Here is a 23,983-nt window from a genome sequence, read left to right as displayed (position 1 = left end):
TAAATATATATACACAGGTACTTAATGCATTTTCAAGGATAACTAACTAGAAAAATCGGTAATATTTTATAAATGGCAAGTACTGGCATCACAAGTCGCAATTAACACGTACTTCGGAAACATGACAATCAGATAACACAATGTAAGAGCAACATTATTTTTAAAAATAGATTTGTTTGGACACTGCTCAGTTTTATTTGTCACATTGTAAGCACTAAGGATGATAATTATTATATAACACAATGACATCACTGTACTACAAAGAGAAATTATAAATAGTTTCTGATCAAAATTACAATCACTGAAGCTGCTATAAAATGGATCAAAACAGCAGTAAACACACCAGAATATAACAACAGGTACGTGTGAAGCCATGTAAGGTTGGTATCACATGCCAGTCTCCACTTTTTGTATTGTATTGTACTGTATGAAGAGATTATGCTCAACCTTGAACCTTATTTTGCAATTCCGCGCAAGACAACAAACTGCTCACCTTCAAACTATACTTGCATCGATGCAGGGGGGTGCCTTGAAGCCCAGGGTGATTGTAATGCTGAATTCTGAGCAGTGTTAGATGGCGATTTACCTTTAAAAGGGCCATATTTCCATCGTAATCCAACATCAATCGTCCTCCAATCAAAAAACACATGGAAAAATCGAAATCAGCATATACGGTTTGCCCAGAACCACTTTCTTCGTCCTCATCAGCAGCAGATTCACGCGGAAACACTCGGAAACTTCGGCTATCACAGGTGCCACATTCTTCCAATTAGAATTACGTACACAATTATTTGTATGGGCTTCCTATGGTGATTTTTATTTCTCAAACTTTGATTTGCTGTATTTCAATAAATACCGCATGGATTTTAATCCAGTAAAGTGCAATACAAAGTACGAAGCATTGGCTACCATTTACTGGAACGGCAGCTTGTGAAACGTTTATTGAAGGTGTATAATTTAAGTAGCAAAAACATGTGTGAAAAATTGGTAGGTTGCAATTGGAAATCGCTACTTATAATTTCCAATCGATAAGCGGCTGCGCGGAACTTGAAGGGTCTGGCCACGCGAGACTAGGCTGGCAGACGAAATGTCGGTGAATTTTGAAAATTGTGACCAGGCCTGGGAAAACAGGGAATGTGGGCACAAACTACACAACATTACACTAAAGGGTCTTATTTCAGTATTGGAACAGCATATGTACATTCTGTAACTTGCATCATAAAGCCAATTAAATGCTGAGTAAGTGTTAAAAATTTTATTGTCTTAGCATATTGGTATAAAAAGTTATGAGCCAAGGCATTTTGAAAAAGTGGGCTAAAATCATGTGCCCACATGCCCTGTTTTTGTAGGCCCAGTCACAATTTTAAAACTCGCTGTACATCGACTTTTTGCTTTGTTTACCCAAGGTACAGCATTTATTATAACAGTACTAATGCATTCCAGGTGGTTTTTTCAGGTAAAACTTATTGCAAGGCCATTTTTTAAGGTGCGAAAATCCACGAAACCATACTTCTTACCAACCCCTACTATACAGTACTATCGTACTGTATGATATTACATGTAGAACTGCATGCATAAGATATATTACATGACTTGCCTTTAATGATTAAAATTAATGCTACTCAAATTAAACTACTGTACTGCATGTGTGTAGACTTCATGAATATAGATTGTACATAGCAACATTAAACACTTGGAAATTGTACTTGCATAGCTAATGTAGTTGGAAACTTATGTGATGAATGTGACAATGGGCTGTATGACATTTCCCAAGGTTGTAGTGATTGTGGGTGTAACATAGCAGGTGTATACAGCCACATTTTGTGTGTAACATAACTAAGTAGCACATTTATGCTAACCGGCTTCAGAAACTACACTATTAGTTATAAAAAGAACATCAACAATACATTTACTACAAAGCATTAATAAGTTTTAATCGATGACTATCAGGGATAGAACCTGTAACAACAAGGTGACAACTGACATTAACAATGAAACAAATAGTTCACCTTCTTTGCTTGAATATTCATTTATGAGCATCCTCTACAAAAGTGGAGAATAATAATTGTAACATACATATTATTTTAGTCACATACTGTAGATTCACAACAATAAATTCACATCATGAATCCCAAAGACCACCATATAGGAATAGAAAGGCTAAGCTACTGTTTGCAGGTGTATGTATAGATTGTAGTTGACAAGAAGTAATGTGATACTCCATCAACAGGGTGTTACTGTTACAACTAGGACACAATGACCTGGGCTAAGTACCTATAATTAGCTGCCCATATTATCACATGATTTGTTACCCATATAGTTTTGTAGTAGTATTGTTATCAAATAAACCACACAAGTTTGACAAAAGTGTGTTTACAATCCATAACACTAAATCAAACAGTATGGTAGTACTATGTAGTAGGGTTCCCCCTAAAATGACAAGCGCCACCGAAAATGCTGCTGTTAAAATCCATAATATGCATTGAAAATCACATTATGGAAATGTCTTAGTATACTTAACTTTAATTTCAGTGTTAAATCAAGCTAGAAAACACTCACAGATGGCTGGATACTGAATTGAAAATCGCCAAGCCCAATTTTTGAGCTGCCTACCTGGCCATAGGACTGTGCATGGCTACCATTTCATGGCACAATAACAGCCTTTTCTGGTTTCTAGTTATGTGGGAAAATCCCTACTTTGGCATTGAACATGCAAAGTATATTTTCCTGCATATAGCTACTCATTGTAATAACTGCCATCATTCATTACCTTGTTTTACTTTTTTTATCAATGGAATCTAATTTTTAATTATACTAGTATATAAAATTATATTACTTCAACAAGTCACAGTGACAACTTTGTCCACATCACAGTATCTCACACAATGCTAGCTATAGCAATTTATATTTATAAGTACTTTTGAAAAGGGTCTAGACTGACCACAGGTGGCCACTCATGCTGTGCAATCTATACATAATTTTTGCAAATAACTATTCCAGGGAAGTAGAGATCACTACAGGTTACTTGAGGTTACACAAGCAACTTAACTAACAGCTTTGTGTTGCACAAGGAGGCAAAAAAACTTGTTAGAATTTATTACTACCCACTGTGTCATAATTTATGCTAAGCAGTCTAGACTATTGTTCTGATTGATACGGACATCATACAAATCACCATGACAGAGACAACATAATTTAGCCACGTGAGACTAGACAAAATGTCTTAAAGAGGTAGTAATGTATAAGTCTTGTGAGTATAAAATACCAAGAAAGTATAGGTCCACTGTTAATGCCTACCTGCCGATGGCTTTCCCTAGGCATGAAGGTCCATGCCTAATACACAGTTACAATAGTATGATGGGATGTACTATTATACTACAGCAGAAGAAAATTGCTATGGCAGAAGATTCTCCTCTCTCTTCATGATGAAAATAATCTCTTCGTGAATGTACCATACTGGAAGCAATGAATATACAGATTAAAAATTACGCCTTTTCTCTACTCAAGTTGTGTTCTCCATACTCTGGAGTCAACATTGACACAAACCCTAACATCCACAACTCTATAATGATTATGACTAAAGGTATAAATTATATAGCTAATTAAATTTTCATATTTCCATTTATCATTGTGAGCCCTACTTTAATAGTCTGCTTGTGCTGTACTTGTATACGTATAATTTGACATTTGTCAGACTCTGATGTAATATTTGCATCACAAACAGAAAACGTACCAGCAGAACAAATCATAATGAAAGGAGTTAGATTTGGAGATTGATATCTTTTTTCAAGACAACTTGGTATCCTGTAAAAGTGATCACATATTAACACTCCATATATTTGTTTATGACTTGACTTACGGAGCTGTGGTAGCATTTAAAATCCTGTTAGCTCCTTCAAACTCAAAGCAACACCTCAGATTGGCTTTGGGTTGCTGACAATCAAACTTAAAAGAGAAACTCTTTAGATCAGTTTTAGTAGCATCTTTTTCCACATTTATCTACGTACATAATTATTAAGTTGAAATAAACACTTCAAATAAAGCACTAAAGCCTACATACTTGAGTCACACTCCAACCAGATAAACAGTCACACTCACTAGAGCCACTACAAGGGAGTACACACTTCAGTTCAGTACCATCCCCATCAATCATAAACTTTGTCTCCACAATTTCTGGATAAGCTCCATTATCTTCATAGTAAGCTTTTCTGAACTCATCAATCTATGTAATGGAGTGCATGTGAATACTTTATCGCTAAATTTTTACCATAAATTTACCTTGTGCAACTCAGTTGGAAGGTTTTGTAAACAATGAACATCAATTCTAAAGGAGCTAGGTAATAGGCTACAAGGCTGGAACAGTTTGGCAATGTATTGCACTGATGGCAACCTAACTGTTTTCCTCTTTGGCGACCTCCCTTGATGATTACTTATAGAAGATGTTGCTGCTTGAGGTGTACCTAGAAATTCAACTTTTTTAGAAAATTCATTGTCGTGAGATACATGCTCTTCATCAATAGTTTCTTTATCTTCCAAAATGCCCTCAGAACTGGCAACAATGGCCACCATTACAAAATTTAATTTGTTAACCTCAATCCATCCTTGCTTTTCATCAATTTCAAATTGATTCTGAGAATATTTAAACTTGTATCTGGGACCTTCACTATCTTCACATGTTAGGAACCTCATCATGGAGCAATGTTGGGGACTAGTGAACACTGCTGAATGAGGTACTACCACTGCTATGCTTCTCTTCAACACCACATCACTCTCACTACCCAGCCACACTACTGCACTTCTTAGATTACAATCTTCAGGTAGATCAAATGGTCCACTTGTTGTGGCTCCCATGTGAACTGTAACCTTCTCACCATCAATAGCATTAGGAGGAACCACTATTGACACTTTGTGGACTGGAGATTGAAATATTCCCCCATTGTGGTCAAACTGTTGAGAGTGGACGGGTCCAGTGAAGGGAACAGCAGGAAGCTGACTGATAGTGACAAGTGGATCTTCTGAGATGAAAATCAATTTAAGTACACACATAATACACTATAAAATAAACATACCTTGAAGAGACAATGTGCCTTTTCTTGACAGAGAAACTGCATTTAATTCTATAATAATTATTAAGTAAGATGTAATCACTGACAACCTCTAACATTTATTGTAACTCACCATGCAAGCTTAAACTTGCAATTAAGGTGCCTTTCTGAGACTTATTAGTTGTACTACCTACAGAAACTTTCTCAGATCCTCCAAACAGGAGCAGTTCTAGTGTGGGAGTCACTACCACAGCCGAACAATGTTGACACTCTACAGCTTCACTCATCTTCCTCCATGTGTCTGTTGTGTCCTTCATTAGAACGCAAGTCACATCACCTTCACTACCGCTAATACTGGCAATAATCATCGGCTCTCCATTAACATCTACTATACTGAATGGGTAAAGATTCCCTGTCATGTCTTCCATCCTTGTAACTATCTCAGACCAAAGTGACACGCTACTTTCTAACCTCTTTGTAGCAGCTGCTATCAACTGGCTTAAACTGCATTTCAAAATGCCACTATCCCCAATGATATGAACACCTTTACCAATCACTGTACAGCATAGTATGTTTAATACCTTTGGACACTGTTCTTCAGATAGTTTGTGCCATTCTCCTTCGGAAGTGTCAAGAATCTCCACCACACTCACAGCTTCTAACAAATTGGATCCTTCTTTACAGGCATATCCTCCACACACGATCATCCACCTCTCACCATAGCAACACACACATGGAAGTATCCGAGGAGTCGGGACAGGTTCACTAAACTTCTTCCATTGCTTATCTGATCCTTCCTCACGCAACACATACACATTCCCAGTCAGAGTGTTCCCTTCAGCTCCACTGACCAGTACACATTGACCATTCACACTGGCTACACCTCCCAACATTACTGGACTAGCTATGGAATCACACCTACATTTTGTTGTGTGGAAACAAAATACCTCATTACCTCTCTTCAAGGACTTCAAGTAAGAATCCAAGTCTTCATCTTGGGGACTAACTTGCTCATATCCTCCAGTTATGAACACTTTGTCTTTGATTATAACAGCACAAGGTCTGATTCTATTCACAGGCAGCGACACATAAGAACACCAGTTTATGTTATAAAAATATGGTGATGTACTTTTCAAACTTTTCTTTTCAAGCTGCTCAATGTACTTTTTAATAGTAAATTCTTGATTCTCGATTGGTGTTTTCAACATTTTCTGAGCTTTTACAGTTGCAGTATTCTTCAGATCACATTCCAATTTCTTCACATTCTCTTCAGTGTTCTCGGACTTGTACCGAGTTTCCTCTTGTAGTAGCTTACCCACCTCCCCTGGTTCAACAGCTAGAGATTTGTACATTTCAACATCTTCAGTTAAATCTTTAATCTGGCGTTTGTACTGTACATGCAGCTGGTTCAACTCATCTTCATACCTTTTTTTAACCATGTGTATGTCGTCATCCTTTTGTTTTAAAGAGTTTTCCTTACTTGTTAGAATACTTTGAAGAGATTGGCATTTTTCGTTATTATTCTCCAATAACATTTTGAGGGTAGCACACTCTTCTTCTGAAACTTTCAAGTTCTCTTCCTTACACTTTACCACCTTTTGCACTTCATAGAGAAACGATTCCAGTGTGTTCAAACGATTAGATTTATCCTCAAGCTGTTGCTTCTGTATACCAAATTTCTTCTGTAGATCTGCATTTTCAGCTTGAGCAGAAGCTATTTGTCCAGCTTGAGTTTTGAAAATTTCTGTGTATTTTAATTTCTGTTGTTGTAGTTCATGATGTTTAGTCTCATTTATGGACTGCAATTCCAAGAGATGCTGGTGTAGCTTAGTATCTGGGTCTGATGCCTTCTTTATTGCTTGTTGTTTTTGCCTCTTCATGCTTTGTTGTTCTAATTCTTCATGTTTCTTGCACAAATCTGCATACTTTATCTTACTGTCCTTAATAACTGAGCGACTTTTATTTAATTCTTTATCCTTCTCCTCCAATTCCTTCTTTAATAGGCTTTCTTTTTCAGCACATTCATCTTTGAGCCTTTTTAATTGTTTTTCAACCTCCTTTAGCTGCTCTTGCAAAGACATTTTCTCTTCTTCATCTCTTCTTTTGTTTTGATTTAATTCCTGTAATTCCTGTCCTAATTTTGTGATTTCTTCTTCCTTCTTCTTAAGTAATTCTTCCGTTTTGTTTCCAAGGTCTTCCTTTCCCCCCAATTGAACTTCTGCTTTCTGTAATGACAATAGCAGAGACAGCTTATCTTGTTTGTATTCCTTATCTTTGCTTGTTAACTCTTCTTCTAATCTTTTACAAAGAAAAGATGCAGTTGGCCTATTCGATGGTTCATTTTGCAAGCACTGATCTGCAATCTGTCGTAGTAAAACACTAATACTATCCATTAGATCAAGAAACTGCTTCCTCCTATCAGTTTCAGAAGCTTTCACATACAAATTAGTACTGTTATCTGACAAAACCATTCTGGCAGTTGGTGTCGGAAATTGTTCAATAACCAAATGAATGATGGTACAACCAAATGAAAATATATCTAATTTGGAATCATAGACCGATTTTTCTTCAGAAGCTTCTGGGGGCATGCAATCTAAATCATCTGGTGTTCTTGAAAACATCTGCCCTGCTATTTTTTTCAAAGCCTTAGACTGTCCAAGATCAGATATCTTAGCATCCATATTCTCAGTTAATAAGATTTTGCTAGCCTTCAAGTTGCGGTGAACCACTGGTTTCTTCTGACCATGCAGATATTGTAAACCACAAGCTACATCATAGAGGATGTGTGTCTTGATTAACAGTGTTAGTTGGTTAGGTCGTTCTTCTAGTAAATTAGATAAACTTTTCCACATTCTCTCCATCACTAGTATAGGTGGAGTAGACTTACTCCTGAAGTAAACACCAAAAAATTGAACAATGTTAGGGTGTTTTAGGGAGGCTAAAGTGTTTATTTCTTTATGCAAGTCTGAAAATTCTGAAGTATTGAAGTGAGGATGTATCTCCTTAACCACACATGGTTTACTATCCAATACTGCAGCATATACAGTACCATATGATCCTCTACCAAGTTCTTGGCGTGTAATATTGAGGTTGTCGCTGTGGATGATGGAATATTTAGCAGTCTCTACCAGTTTGGGTTTATTGAAAAATGAAGATAACATTGTTGCAATGTTCTGTACCTGCAGTAATATAGATCAGTGCATTTACAGACCTTACAATGCAAGATAATGTTAACTGCATCATACAGTACACTAGTACTGCAGATCATGTGTGCTAACTACCACATTTATAATGGCAATTACCCGTATTCAGTGTGATGACTGGATTGATTTGCAGAGGCACTTCTCATACTGTTCTTCACTTGGAATGCTGTATAATGGGCTGAACATACCTGAAAACAAAGTATAGTGGCCATTTTACTTTTCAGTATGGAGTGCATGTTCAGATGTAAAATTACTTTTGTGATATGTATGGCATCATTCTTAGCTTTCTTGTAACAAAGCAGATAATGTGCTGGTACTGGTTGACAAGCTATTTGACTGGCAGTTCATCCATATTTTACTCAACTATGCAAACATGCTAGATCCATATGAAGGTAAGTTTATGGTGACAAGTTAGGGTTGGCCCAGCTTTGGCACTTCATGCTTTCCAACTACCTTGCCTTAAACTCACCATAAAGCTACAGCAATAATTAGCTATATAGTTGTTTTTATTTTGCATAATTGTTTGTCACTGGAGTTCGGAAAAACAATCCAAATCACACATTATAAGTTTTAAGATAAATGGTTGTAAAGGATTTAAGTCTTGCCAAGGATAGCAAGTATGCATAGGAAATTTACACAAGTGATGTACCTTTCAGACCACTTCCAGTACTTGTTGCCACTTGTAGAGTTTCCCAACAAATATGACAGAAAATCTGAGTAGCTGAACAAGCAAAGAAGTATCATGAGTGCTCACAAAAAAAGCGGATGGTGGGGTGGGCAAGAGATAGACTTCAAAATGGAGTCATACCATGACTGAAGTCTAGACACAAGATTACAGAGCTGTGCTGTTTACTGTTTTCTTAGTGGCTAACGTGAAGTACAATCAACACAGAAAATGTCTGGCCAACTATATCAGACCATCCACCAGTACAACACTGATTCTTGCAAAGCCAGATCCTCCAGAAACTGACATTCAAGCACACCACATCACCCAGAAAAGATGTCTCTTAAAACCAGCCTCACGTAGTTACAGCAGGGTAAAAATAATGTAGCTATTCATTGGTGGTATTAGTCTGATGTGCGATTTGGATCAACTTTACAAAATCTGGTCACATTTATACAGTATCAGCCAAGAGAGGCTGTTCTTCACCTGTGACATAGCATACAATAGGTCAATAAAGTACAACACACGTGCACAATAGTGTTAGTATTATTAGAGCTTTATACAGTGACCAGCACCGAAGGTCGATCTACAAGAATACACAATGAAAGTTGCAACAAAACAAAACTACAGCTATAACTAGGTACAATTAAAACAAAACTACGTAATTACAAAGCCTGAAATAAGGATTTATTGAAATGTTTGTCTAACTGTTGATGCATCATATACATGTAGTAGGCAGACGATTCCATATCAAATCAAGTGTCAGAGTCCCATAGCTATCTTATTAAAGACCCTCTTCCTATGATTGGTCTTAAATGTATGTACTTGTAGCTAAGTTAGCTTTATGTCTAGTCTTAGCTTTATGCTTAGTTTAAGTACATGAAAAAAAGTAAAAATGGAGTGATTATATTTTCTACCCCAGTATGATGGTGTGCTGTATTGTTAATAAGAAGCACACATCCTGAAGCGGGGTAGGGCATTAACTAGAATGCGAAGTGAAGTGAAACGTGCACTGGCTGTAACAAGTTGAGGGTTTGTCCGGGAGCAAGATGGCAGAGGCGAATAAGTCAAAGAAGCAAGCAGAAGAGTACCAGTAATTTGTCTGAGCAGTTGTGGATGTGGTGTGCATACCAGAAGGCGGATCATCTGAAGGATTAAGCAAAGCCACCATTTTGTTTTCTTACTGAACCTCAGACTCAAATTCCTCGGTACTGGGTTAATGGTACCTGAAGCAGTACATGTAAGATTGTGTTACTGTATTTCTCACTTCATTTGTTTGTAGGGATTGACTGTCATTGTCATCGTTTATCGCCATGCTCTAGCCAGCTGCACTGTTTAGTTTTCCTGTCCTTGTGAAAAGAATTTGACAATAGTCAATGTTTCGTTATCATTTCTGCTTAATAGTCACGCAATGGAGCCTTTCAATATTGAAACGTTTGTGGGGGAACCAACCCTAGGAGTTGTCAAGTCATTGAAGAAGGCTTGGTTAGTAGCAGTAGCCCAACATTACAAGCTGGATGTTGGTAGTACAATTCAGAAGAGGCAAATCAAACAATTAGTTATTGAGTATTTAGTGGAAGAGGAGATAGTGTCAGAGGAGAAGGTTGAATCATCAATGGTGTCTGGTACAAATCAGAACAGTTTAGAATTGCGGAGACTTGAACTCCAGGATAAGGAAAGGGAAAGAGAGAGCTAGCTAAAGCTTAAAGAATTAGAAATTCGTGAGAAATAACTATCTATCCAACTACAAGTGAAAGAATTAGAAGCTCCTCCTGCTACCACCCCATGACCTACCAATCCTTCCCAATTTGATATCAGTAAGCATATAAGATTTGTCCTTCCATTCCAGGAAAAGGAGGTAGATAAATACTTCTTACATTATGAGAAGATTGCTACCAGCTTGGAATAGCCATGAGAGACATGGACACTTTTACTCCAGAGCGTTTTAACAGGGAAAGCCCACTAGGTTTATTCCACACTGTCAGTTGAGCAGAGCTCTTGATATTACTCATTCAAGAGTGCAATACTCAAGGCTTACGAACTAGTGCCAGAAGCTTACAGATAACAATTCCAAAAACAGTCACAACGAGGACTCACAAACTTTTACAGAGTTTGATAGGGAAAATGAGGTGCAATTTGATTGCTGGTGTGCATCCAAGGAAGTAAATCATGACTTCAACAAACTTTATCAACTTATTTTACTTGAGGAATTTAAATCCTGCATATCTGCCCACATAAAACTTACCTTGATGAATGGAATGCAGAGAGTCTTCACCAAGCTGCTGTCTTGGCAGAGGATTATTCACTGAGTTGTAAGGGTACCTATTCAAAAGATACCTAGAGTGTGTTTGGACCCAAGTGTAATCACAATGGTGTAGTATCAGGCTCTGCCAGTGATAAATCTTCATGATACACATCAACTTGATGGATTGAGGTCCAGTAAGTCCAATGTGCCAGTGTGCTTCTATTGTAAGAAGAAGGCCACGTCATTGGTGAATGTTGGAAATGAGAAGAAGAATGTCCAGCCCAACTCCTTGGCTGTACCTCGTCATGTACAACCAACATCTGACAGCAGACTTGTACCATTGTCTCTACATGAGCAATTCAACCCATTTGTGTCCAAGGGTTCTGTTTCAATGTCAGTGCCAGTTACAATTTTAAGAAACACAGGGGCAACTCAGAGTCTCATTGTGGATAGTACCTTACCCTTATCCAAGGAAACAGCAACTGGAGCTACCATGTTCATCCAAAGGGTGGGACTTGCACCTGTTAGTGTGCTGCTCCACACTGTGTTTCTGTGTTGCAGTTTGGTTACTGGACCAGTTGCAGTAGGGACAAGGCCTAGCCTTCCAGCCCAGAGGATTTCCCTACTCTTTTTAGCAGGCAGTAGAGTGACACCTGATTTGTCAGTGACCAACAACCCTGAGTTGACTACAGATGTAGACAAGTCAACACCCACTATTCCAGAGATTTTCCTGGAATGTGCAGTTACTAGGGCTGCAGCAAGACGAGCAGCTTTGCAACCTAGTGACACAACACAGCCTGACATCATATTCAAGAAACTGCATGCATAATTATGTGGTCATCTCTCTAATACAACAGCCAACCCTCATAGTTTCCTAAACCTGGGTACATACTGTTGACATTGACAATGCACTGTCTCTATAATTAGTTCTTTTTTTCCCTCACTTGTAGCCTGGAATTTTTTTGAGCATTTTTGAAACATCTGTGGTTAATTAAAACAATGGATTTCCTCTTTTCATTGGCTTCAAGCTTGTACCATGTGCAGATTGAATAATGTGTGCATGTGCGTGCGTGCGTGTGCATGTGTGCATATTCGTGTGCATGCATGCATTCTTGTATTGTACTGTATCCATCATTCTTGTATTGTACTGTATCCATCGCTATTGTGGTTTATTTTTTATCCAGGTTGTTCTGGAGAAAGGTCTGCACTGGAGAACAATAGCGTTTTATTGTGTCCGTGACCCAGAGTGACTCAGAGACTCATTTATTTCTGTTGTTATTGTTTTACACAAGCAAGATGTTTTGTATAAAATTTGAACTGAATGTCATGCGTGTTGTGGGACAGATATCTTGGGACAGATATCTTGGGTCACAAGCATTGAAAATAGTGATATGCTGATGTTGAGAGGTGTTGCTGGGAAAAACGGAAATTTGTATTCTAATATTTTAGGGCATTTCGATCGTGAAGCAGCTTTGTGTAGTAGTGAAGATATTTCATGGTGAGATACTGTTACATACAGCTTAATAATGTATGTACGTATGAGCATGTATACAAAAGCATGTTATCATGTATGCTATTATATTCGAAATGGTACAGTTTTTCTATGTGTGTGAAGTGGTTAAATTGAATGCAAACACTGTCCTGCCCTGCCCCGACCTGTTTTACCTGATTTGAGTCCCAATCATTTAATGAGTGGAATTATTAATTAATGGTATTTTTATTGACCTATTTTTTATTATTATTTAATAGAGAGAAAAAAAACCAATTAATTAAAAACCGCTTTAAACCATTGCAAACTCAAACAAATTATTATTGTTACACACTACTGAAATGGCTCTCCTTTGTTTGATATGTATAGAAATTTGCTAACTACTTTCGTCAATGTAGGACGCAATCATGAAGTCGTGCCAATGTAAAACTACATAGAAAAAGCAAAACCTATTAAATTGAGAAAAACCAAATTAAAGGACTGACATTAACTAATTTTTATTGCAAAGCCTTAAAAATTACTATGTAGCAGACAATTTTTACCCTATAGTAAAACAAAAGATCTCTATACTTGTCAGGAGTGTTACGTTAAAGTTTTTATCCCATATGATTGTAGTATATTCTCAAAGTGTCTCTCCATATGTCCCATGATCATGTATTTTTGGTAATGTTCCTTTAAGAGAGGGATGACGCCATCTGTGGCTATTATGGCACACCTCTTATGAAAGTGGTTAAGGGACAATGCTCACCTACCCAAGCACAGAACTTCTCTATTGTAGAGTCCCCAGACCCTTTGGGTAGGAGCAGGCGTTTGATATCTCTAATTATTGCAGAGTTACGGTCGAATTGACGCGAGCGACAGAACCAAGCTGCTAACTTTAAAACAATTTCTACTAATCTCTAACAATCATAATTACGCATCATAGTAGATTATGACGCGTGACCAACCTCCTCTGGACGAGCATTCAATTGTGTTTGAAAGTGTTGCCAGCTGGCACACTAAGTCTCAAGTCGCCATGCCAGCTGCCAGTGGATGCGCTCAGTGTATCGATGGCTGCAGGACATCCGAATAGGTTTGACATGGCAGCTGCACAAGGACAGGTATGTTTGTTTGTATTGTAATGTACATATGTCTTGTATTTTATATTTTTTCTGGCTTGTAGGCTCTGGTTGGTTTGGTTGTCTGTTTGTACCAATGTATTGTAAAGAGTGTGGTATGTTTGAAATGTTTTCTTGTATTTTTCCTTTAGGCCACTTCAACTAAATCTTATGTTTCTCGGGCGAAATTCAGCCAAATAAAGGTCAGTAGGTTGGTAAAATAAAATAGGCTATTTTGCTAGCCGAAGAGTGATATTGCAAGTCAAACGGTGGCTAAGCTACATTACGGTTCTGTATCACTTGTGAGTAGGCAGCTATATGTTGAGATATTTAGTGTTACTTACTTTTTGAGAGCTTAAAGATAAATTTGCAACTCCTTCGTGGCGTTATCACTCTTTGCAAGGTGATCACATGATTAACATAATTATTTTGCTGAAAATATATAGGGTCGGCCGGGCCCGAGAAACAAAAGATTTAGTTGAAGTGGCCTTACCTACGTAGCTTACTAGACTCTGGCTAGCTTGGCTGTCTTCCTTTATCTGGTTCACCTGGCTTGTATACTCCTAAAGTATTGTGCATCTCCTGTAGGTTGTGTATGCATATAGTGCGTACCCCATCACTGTGCCATTGCCACACCATTGATGAATCGTATTTAGCTACCGGTGACCTCTAGTTGATGTTGATACTGTGCTGCATAGTGGCTGCATAGCTGAGTAACTTTTATCTTCGGTGATGTTGCTAATAATCATGCAATACTGCAATAATGTATAGCTCTGTTCTATATGATTTGTACACATCACTAGGGGGTTGTCGTGTTAGTGTATGTAGTTGGTTGTATGTAACACGGTCCATAATGAATAAATAAATAATTAATGTTTGAGAAAACTACGAGGCCTAGAGACATAAACTAACCGGGGATCAATTCGCCTGTGAACAAAGGCACAAACGTATAATCGTTGCGCCTGTTCGTGCTGATGACTTGACCTTACATGTAATTCTATATAATGCCCAGTACCACACCCTTGCTTAATTACAGATTGTGCGAAGGAGAAGATTAGCAAATGTCCGTGGAGTGACTGCAGGAGAACCAGAGGCAACTTTACACGTAAACAAGAAGATTACAAGTAAGTTTTATGTTTGTAACGTCTCAAGTCTCCATGCCAGCTGCCAGTCACATAAAATATGTAATTAATTAACAATACAAGAAAACATTAAAACACATTCCACGCTCTTTACAATACATTTACATATAAAATGCGAGTAAACAATCTAGTCTTGTGCAGCTGGCATGGCGAACTTCCTTTGTGTTGGTGTCAGGCAATTCAATACATACTTAATCTTTTTCTGGCTTAGCTACTAGGTTCTGGCTGGCTTGGCTGTCTTCCTTTATCTGGTTCATCTGGCTTGCATACTCCTACAGTATTGTGTACCTATTTCCTGCAAGTTGTGTATGCATAATTATAGTGTGTCACCCGTCACTGTGCCATTGCTACACCACTGATGAACCTTATTTAGACTATGGTACAGCTCATTTAGAGGGTTACTAAATCACTTAGTCACCTGACATGCTCATTTAGTCACCTACACATGTTCATTTAGTAACCTGCCCTCAGGAAATTTTGCACGTGAAAAATAATTATAACATGAAAGGTGCACTGGAGTACTTGATAATACTGTAATACAATTTTTCTCCGTGTTCTGCGAATAATTCTGGACAAATAGTAGACTAAGCGGCGTATCTACTGTAGCTCTAGCCGTTACTCTGGTTACCAGTCGGATAATTATTTTTGTGGGTACTGTAAGGAATTCAGGAAGAAACTGTTCTGCGGTTCTGCGTTGCTCTTTCACCCCATCCTAATACTCTGGCTCAAGGGCGTCGGAACCGGGGGGGCCAGGCCACACTATTTTCAAAAGCATGTTTTGGCCCCCCATTTTTGGGGCCAACTAGCTCAGGTTGAAACAATCGGCCAAAGCTATATACACAGAAATACATACATCTATACGAGAAGCCATACAACACCACGTACCAGCACTGGCATCACCAGTCCCCCCCTCGAGTCCTCCACAACTGTCAAGCCATTCACTGTTACACCCAAAAGCGCCTATAATTTATTTATGATTAGTCCTTGCGCGTGACATCTGTTGTTCAAATATTTTCCTGGAGCCTGTGCAGTGAGAAACTTAAATAGTGGAAAGAATGCCACATCGGTGGTATTATGATGGGAAAGGTTACGCTTGAATGGAAGGATAGTAGCAGATCTAAGAGGGCAGTCTCATTGTAGTGCATGAATGTACAGGAGTTGCTGATTTCTCAGTACTGACTATTGAATTTGGAGAAGAGTTGATTTATCAAGTAGTCTAAAAGAGAGGCATACAAGGATATGTAAATGAGAGTAGCCAGCCATGAACGCAGTAGTGGTATGGGGTTCACGTGATCCTCACAGTCGGAACCTGCTACAGCAGATAACCCAGTTCCTTTTTTTTTTAATTTTAATTTTTTTTTATTAATGAACACGTTTTAACAACAAATAAAAACAATTGTTCTAATCAGTAAGAATACGGCTCTCCACTAAGCGCAGCTCAGTAGAAACAACCGGGGAGCTCGGTTGACTGCAGCTTTCTGCTCCCACGAATGGCCAGTACAGCGGACGTAATAGGGAAAATGATAAAGCACAGCGCATCCAGGAGAGTGTCTGGTTGTAAGACGTAGTGTACTTCTGTGATAAAAGATCTGCCAAACGGTTGTAGAAAACAGTAGCCTCCTTGCCCAAACCACCAAAAGTTGAAAAACTAGCGGGGTGAAAGATCCACAGTCAACACTGCGTATACGATCCCCATATTCTCGCTTCTTCTCGAGCTCATGTCGACGAAAAATGGAAGCAACCCGGGTCTGATGATAACTTGGTGCATTGGGATGGAAAACCCTGATGTCAAACAATGCACCTTGTTGTCTGCCCCAGAAGCCCCTTGCATGGATGTCAGCTCTTGCGGTATTACTGCAGTTAGCTGAAGATGGTGTAATTAGTTCCCCATTAAGTGGCAGTAATGGAGGTTCAACAGTAACATCATGACACACTTCTTGTAACCATTCAGATTCTGCTGTTAAGTCTCGAAGTTCATTATGGCGGATGAAAGTCAAGCCACCATGTCGACAAATCATGGCATGATCAACACTAAATGAAGTTCCACAAACACAGTGACTTGGAATATTTGCTAGTTGCCAGCCATACCTCAGACACAGTGCATCTCTAAATTCTTCAAGGTATGATGTTTCGCTTAGCAGATAACACTGATAATGCTATAATCCTTGTAGTGGAGGTACTGTACAATAAACATAAAGGAAAGACCTTCATGTGACCATGATTTCTCACGTGATATATACATGCATCAAGCATGTGCAGTAGGTATAGCAGCCATTAGCAGAATAGGGAGTGAGCAGATAGCTGTGCATACATTGTAGCTGTAGGGTTATATTTATTAACTAGTGATAACACTTCACAACACCTATATATAAACGCACGTATGAACTGAGCTACAGGAGCCCTATCAATGTGGGCCTGCATAGGTGTTGATCAGTTTATGGTTAGCTGATTTTGGATGCCTGGCCCCCCCACTCTAAAAATCGTTCCTACACCCTTGCTCTGGCTATAAAGGTACGTACTTTAAACCATAGTATAAATAAGTTAGACACTGCCACCAACGGGAACTAAGCGATTTAGTAACCCCTCTGGCCCTTAGTAGCACCCTCACTGCGCTCGGGACGCTACAGCCTCGGGCCATTGGGGTTACTAAATCGCTTAGTTCCCTTGGTCTTGGTGTCTAACTATCATTTAGCTCTAGTTGATGTTGATACTGTACTGTATATTGGCTAATAATTTTTATCTGTTGACGTTGCCTATAATGTATTGCTACATACAATACTGCAATAATGTATAGTTCTCTCCTGTATGTTTTGTATACATAATTACATATACTGTGTACACATCACTGTGCCATTACCACACCAATGATGTACTGGCACTTAGCTACTGGTGGCCTTTAGTTACGATGCCACTATTGTGTTGTATCTGTCACTACTGTGACATATTGAGTTGATTTGGGGATCGTGCCTTCACCACCTAATAGCCTCACTGGGGGGCTGTCACGTTGGTGTATGTACTTGGTTGTATGTGACGCGGTCCTAGTAATAAATAATAATAATTGTTTTTGTAGGTGTTATGCTGTATGTGTGACAGTGCCTTTCTTATAGGGTGTGTGTGATGGTGTGCATAAGAAGCGCATGCCCCGAAGCGCATTAACTAGAATGTGAAGTGAAACGAAACGTGCAGCTGGCCGTAACACCAGTCAGTGCTTGATGCCAACTGAATTCCCCAGATCAGTTTAAGAACCTGCTGGACAGTAGGATTTGTAATGGATAGCTAAATTATGTGACTTGTGTGTATCATGATTTGGATGTACAGTATAAACTTATAGCTATTTATAATGACTACAGATTTAACTCAGTCTCGGCTATGATGAGTGAATTATCTTGGACATCTCTTGAGATCCGTCGCAAGATATCCAGACTGCAAAGTTTACACAAGGTACTGAATCATCAGCTTGCTATCTCCATCCCATCATACTACTTTCCATCAATGATAACAATCAGGTCATACTACCCACTATATTTTATCATACCAACGTCGTCCACAAGATCTCATCAAAAGAGTTATTTCTCGAGGACTATAAAAGAATGGAACACCTTACCACCCACTATCATTGAAACAATTGACTCTGAATTATTTACATCACTTTTGTAACAACATTACGCGACTTGTAATTAGGCAATTGTTTTGTGTAATTTTTTTTTCCTGAGCACACCAGCAGGGCTCACTGCTCAGTACAAATAATAAATAAAATAAGTCACTACGCCTCTATCCAAAAATTTACAATAATTTATACGATTACAATAGCTATACGTAATTTAATTAGTCATGCCGGTGCTGATAGGAAATTAAGCTGCATGCAGTGAGTAGTAATACAGGGCTAGCTGTGATTAGCTAGCTAGCTAGCTAATACTCACGCTAAGGCCACTCCAAGTCATACCTTATTTTCTGGTCACTCCCTAGCCCAAAAAGGATGCAGGTGGGTGGATGTTCAGGAATTCAGACTATATAGACTCATACATATACAATAATGTATAATGTGATGACACACTGTTACTGTTTGCTCAATTTAGCCAATTCATGTTGATTTTAATGTAGCTATTAACCAGTATTCTTATGGCATACTAATTATGATGCACTAGGAAAATTGTTGATGGCTAGCTACACTGTTTAAAAACAGCTGAGCACAACAATGTAGCACTATAGGAAACATTAAAGCTCTGCTTATGTATACGTAGCTATTTTTGCTCCAAGTGAAACGTCTCATTTGCTATATCAAAGTAAGTTGTTTGAATGATCCAAAATGAAATTTTTGCACATCAGCAACTCTTCATTCAAATGTGAAGTCTTAGCTCACTATGTGTTTTCAGCCTTCTATTCAGTAAACCTTGAGAACCAAAACTGTCAAAGTTTTGAGTCATTGAGTGCTCCAGGCTAGTGCTTTTCACAGTGATCATGTGGGAGTTAATGTTTTAACTAAGGACTTATCAATCTTTACACTGTTAAAATGAAGAGTAACCACAACTCTTAAAGAGTTCCCATAATAGGGAGGATTTAACAGCCCTGGAGAGTAACCATTACTCTAAAGGAGTAACACATGCTCTGAAGGTGATGTCACTTACTCTTCAGAGTAATGGCTATTCTCTTCAGAGTGTTGGTTACTCTGCAGGGGTGTTAAATCCTCCCTACACTGGGAACTCTTTAGAGTGGTTGTTACTCTTCATTTTTGACAGTGTAGGACCATACAGTTATTTAGTTATGAAAAGTTGAATTTTGAGTTCACCAAAATTAATGTTACTGGCTTTCCACTTAGCGTGCCATGGCCAGTGTCCAGTGATAATAAAGTTTGACTAGAAGAGTTACTAAACTAATCATTATAGAGGACCACATTTGAAGCCAGCTATGGCCTATTCAGGGGCGGATCCAGGATCTGGCAAGGGGAGGGGCACAAACAAATTCAGATTCACACCATTAAAAAGGGGGAATCAACTATGCTAGCTGCAATCTGTTGAAGTTGATATACACATAGCAGCAAATAATCATCTCTCAGCAGTGTTTCATTGTTGAATTGTGCCATTTAGGCCATTGCAGAAGGTTGTGAAGTCTTTAAAGGTGCTACAAAAGCTAAAACACTTGTCACACGATAATTATTTCTAGAGGCGCTAATACGCATGAAAGTGCTGGGTGACATTTTAAGTTTAATTTCAGGTTAAAGGTGTAGTAAAGAGGTAATATGTCTGCCTTTTAAGCTAAAAAGTATTTATTTCTTGAGTAATAAACTGATATTGGCCTAACTGGAAGTGATAGCTATAGCTAGCTATTCAGTCTTTTTAAAAGGGAAGGCAGAGGAGGGGGCATTTGCCCCATCCTGGATCCGCCACTGCTATTAGGCTGCTATATACTGAAGTTACTTTGGTTACTGGTAACAGAAGCATCTATATAATCAAGGACACTGAAAACTAGTCAGAAACATCTTAGTAGAGCAGCATATATATCTGACTGTTCTATTAGAGTTATAAGGGTAGTGTGACTGCTCTATTAGAGTATCTCGATCTTTTGCAAAATCAGTGTCCTTAGTTTTATTGGGTCACGTGTACTTACGCAATATTAATAATAGTCCTCATAAGCCAGGTTTTCCATGCAGGCGGGTGACCAAAAACTAAGGTTTGACTTGGTGTGGCCTAACCTTTTCCCGAACCGAACCGATAACCCCGGCTTATAGCGTAGCCCAGCCTGGCACCAAGTCCAAGAAATAATTCGACTTCCAACATGACCATGCTGTAGCAAAGCATGTGAGCATCGAATCTCGGGCCGGGCATCTCGCCAAAAGGTATCCAAATTGTTTATTATGGTCAAAGGTATTTGGTAAAGGCAGAGCCTGTATACCAGAAGGCCTTATAAAGGCCTGTGGGACACACAAGGGGTACGACACCTCTACAAATCACGTACACCTTTCAGTTCCAAATCACAAATCTCCAGCGATTCGCCCACGCAAGTAATTAATGCTGTTTGTTTGCCGAATTCCTGCAAAATCCTGCAAGAAATGACCGGATTCTCTTGCAAGATCTTGCTTAAAGTTCTTGCAGGATCATTTTGCCCGGGTAGTCTCGAAATCATATTTATAAACAATACAAGCTTACAGTGATACAATACTAGTTCTTAATCAAGAACTAATGTCCTTCAGAACCCAGTAATAGTCTTAGAAGTCACACTATGACTATCACACGTGACGTTTCAAATTCACAAATCAAATTTCAAATCACAAATCAAGTGTCAAATCACGAAGTGATTTCAAATCACGTACAGATTTTCGAAGGTGTCGCACCCCTTGGGGACACATGGTCCCACTAACAGTATGTTTGAAAAGTAGGAGAAAGAAGAAAAAGTCCATGGGCAGCCCGCTCGAACCTGCACAGCTGCAGCTATCCGATTAACACTTGAACGCTTACAGGAGTCTGCCAGGCGGGTCAGGACCGAGGAGTCACCAACTGCTTTGAAATCTCGTACACCTTCAGTGAAATCCTGCCTGAAATACGAAATCTTATGTTGTTATCATGATTCTGATTCTATACTCGTTCTGGTACCGTAGCTCGCACTCAACTGCTCCTTCACACAAGTGAGAATGAAATCCGATGTTCCGCTCCGCTTCGGATTTGTATAATCAAGTTGTGGAAGCCGCACAAAACCAGGAGCTGTGGGAAAGAAGCCGTACAAAACTAGGAGAGAATCAAATTAAGAATGATATCCGATGTTCTGCTCCGTTTCGGATTTGTATTAAGCGAGTTGTGGAAGCCAAACAAAACCAGGAGCTGTGGGAAAGGAGCCACACAAAACCATGCAAACTGCTCCTGCACAAACGTAAGAATGAAATCCGATGTTCCGCTCCGCTTCAGATTTACTTAGCAAACTACAAACTTAGCAAAACTTTATAAACTTAGCAACACACCAACTACAAAAGCAACTTAAGCATACAGATGCTCCTGGTTTTGTGGGGGTTTCACACCAGATAGAGCTTTGACAGTTGCTCCTGGTTTTGAGGGGTTTCGCACGGGATTTACCCTAAATGATTGGCTTTGTTTCCTGGTCTATATGGCTTCAGCTGCGAGTTGCTCCTGGTTTTGTAGGGTTTCATTATGTCTTGGCTTTACTCCTGGCTTCGAAATTCCTCTCAATTTCGTGAGGCTGCATGTGCTCCTACATACCTGCTGAACTTCTGTTTCTTTCTCCCACTATTTTTCGGTGATTTCAGAACTGATCACTCTACACCAACCTGTAATTTAAAATCAAATTTTGCAGCTCTCGTTCGATTTTGTGAAATCTTTTGAAACCCGTGAAATCTTGAGAAATTTGTTCAAGATTTTGAAATCCGTACCCCTTTTTCGTGAGTTGGTGACCCCTCGGTCAGGACATTATCCGGCTCTAAGTACCCCAATGGAACCAAATGGACATTGTTTTATCTGTATGATTAAAGTACTTGGTATCGGCCTTGAAGGTACGAAAGACTGAAACCACCTGACTATGAAAACTATTATACTATTTATAGTCTATATGTACTATACAGTATGGCAGTCCTTGATGGCGGTACTCCCACGCGATAAACACACAAAAACACTTACCTACAGAAACCCGTCGGTTTTGCCGCCCTCGTAACTCTGGCTCCAATGCTGCAGTCACGCAGGAATTGCCTATGGTGTGCTAACTTGTCAGACTGTAATTGCCGGATTGATTTTTGCTTAATCTCTGGGTAGCTAATCGGTAAAGGTGATTTGAAAGGACTTAAGCTAAGCTCGGTGATGATTTGCTGACAACGTATATTATAGTTGCAAAAATACCAACATTACGTCATGAAATCTCATTGTCCCCAACATAATACCCCCACCACAACCCAAATAATTGTGGGTTGTGGATCAAGGCTGCTCAATTCGGCCCGCTTAAGGCGCACGCACTAGGCTGTTGATAGCTGCTAGCTGTTGTTGTTGCTAGCTGTTGTTGTAGGGCCGCCCACGGGGGTGGGGGCAACCGTGGGGAATTTTGCCCCTAGCCCAGCTTGAAAGGGGCCCCAGGAGGCACCATGAAGGGCCCCTTGAATACCTGTTTAAAAGATCGATATACTCTAATAGAGCAGTCAGATCTAAATCCCTTAATCCAATAATTTTTTTAGTCTTTCTTTTGGCTAGCACTTCAACACAGTGCTAGGAGTGCTGGATACCCCGGGAAAAAAAAAGTCAGATCTAAATACTCTAATAGAGCAGTCGCAGTATTCTTCAGAGAAGCAGTGTAGCGGCAAGCTTATAAATAAGGAGATATGGTTGATAAGGGGTAGCTATTGTCATTGTCAGCATGTAATGGCCTTTTTTTTCTTTTTTTTTGTCTTCAACTTACAGCTTGGGTGAAGTTGTGATTCAGAATGGAAACCTGCTTGCCCCTGGGGCCCCACTTTAACTCTTGCCCTGGGCCCCTTAATTTCTCTGGGCAGCCCTGATAGTATGTACACATTGAGCTGAATCTTCTCAAAAACATTTAATAACTCATGGAAATTTGACACAGCTGTAGTACTGCTTGACCTGCTAAAACATATTTCAAACTTTTTCATTCAGAAGTCTGACAACATTTACAGCCAATCAAAATTTTCACCATACATTTCCTGTGGGAAGCCACAAATGTAATGTGCAGTGTCCATTGTCTTTTTCTGAACTTGTAATGAAGCTAAACTGTACGCCTCTGTTGTTGACATCTTTGTTGTCACCATTAATAATCTGGTTGGCTGAAATGTTTACTCTCTTGAGAAAAAATCTACTTTTAATTTTAGCTGTTTTTAAGGATTCAGCTCAACTTGTATAGCTGCTGCCCTACTCCCTATGCATAGTGAAAGCATATACTCTCTATACATCCACCATTTTCTTTACTCGGACATGAAGAAGGGCTATGCCAAATGTCATGATTTTAAACAAAAAATCAATCAGTGGACCCATACTAGATACAACGTAATTGTAATATGATCATTGCAGTACTATGCGCCTGTATGGAGGTTTCTGTATATAAAAGTACAAATACAATACAAAGAAGCCAGCAGGAGTGTAATATTTGTGAATATA

General features: G+C 39.0%; 1 protein-coding gene across 2 annotated transcripts; it reads right to left on the bottom strand.

Annotated features, from left to right (window-relative positions):
* Positions 1 to 1,863: 1,863 nt before the first annotated feature.
* LOC136240153 (uncharacterized) lies at positions 1,864 to 22,702 on the bottom strand. Of its 2 annotated transcripts, none has more exons than XM_066031046.1 (9): positions 22,505 to 22,702; positions 5,179 to 8,224; positions 5,070 to 5,117; positions 4,279 to 5,015; positions 4,061 to 4,222; positions 3,860 to 3,999; positions 3,734 to 3,804; positions 2,010 to 2,043; positions 1,864 to 1,959 (listed from the first exon to the last, which is right to left on the bottom strand). In XM_066031046.1, the coding sequence occupies exons 2-8, from the start codon at positions 8,204 to 8,206 to the stop codon at positions 2,027 to 2,029; spliced, it is 4,203 nt and encodes a 1,400-aa protein (XP_065887118.1). In that variant the 5' UTR covers positions 8,207 to 8,224; positions 22,505 to 22,702; the 3' UTR covers positions 1,864 to 1,959; positions 2,010 to 2,026. The 2 variants fall into 2 exon arrangements, with proteins under 2 accessions (XP_065887118.1, XP_065887119.1); XM_066031047.1 differs by having other exon boundaries at positions 4,279 to 5,012.
* Positions 22,703 to 23,983: the final 1,281 nt, after the last annotated feature.

The sequence above is a fragment of the Dysidea avara genome, chromosome 12 (assembly GCF_963678975.1).
Source record: "Dysidea avara chromosome 12, odDysAvar1.4, whole genome shotgun sequence".
Lineage (NCBI taxonomy): Eukaryota > Metazoa > Porifera > Demospongiae > Dictyoceratida > Dysideidae > Dysidea > Dysidea avara.
Note: the sequence above shows the minus strand (reverse complement) of the source record. Positions and strands in the feature narration are given on the sequence as shown.

Bases quoted from the DNA above. Each gene is read 5' to 3' on its own strand.
- LOC136240153 (XM_066031046.1), bottom strand. From the start codon at position 8,206: ATGTTATCTTCATTTTTCAATAAACCCAAACTGGTAGAGACTGCTAAA. The intron at 4,223-4,278 runs GTAAATTTATGG...TCCATTACATAG, and splicing joins TTCCAACTGAGTTGCACAAG to ATTGATGAGTTCAGAAAAGC. The intron at 4,000-4,060 runs GTATGTAGGCTT...TTATGTACGTAG, and splicing joins CTGGTTGGAGTGTGACTCAA to ATAAATGTGGAAAAAGATGC.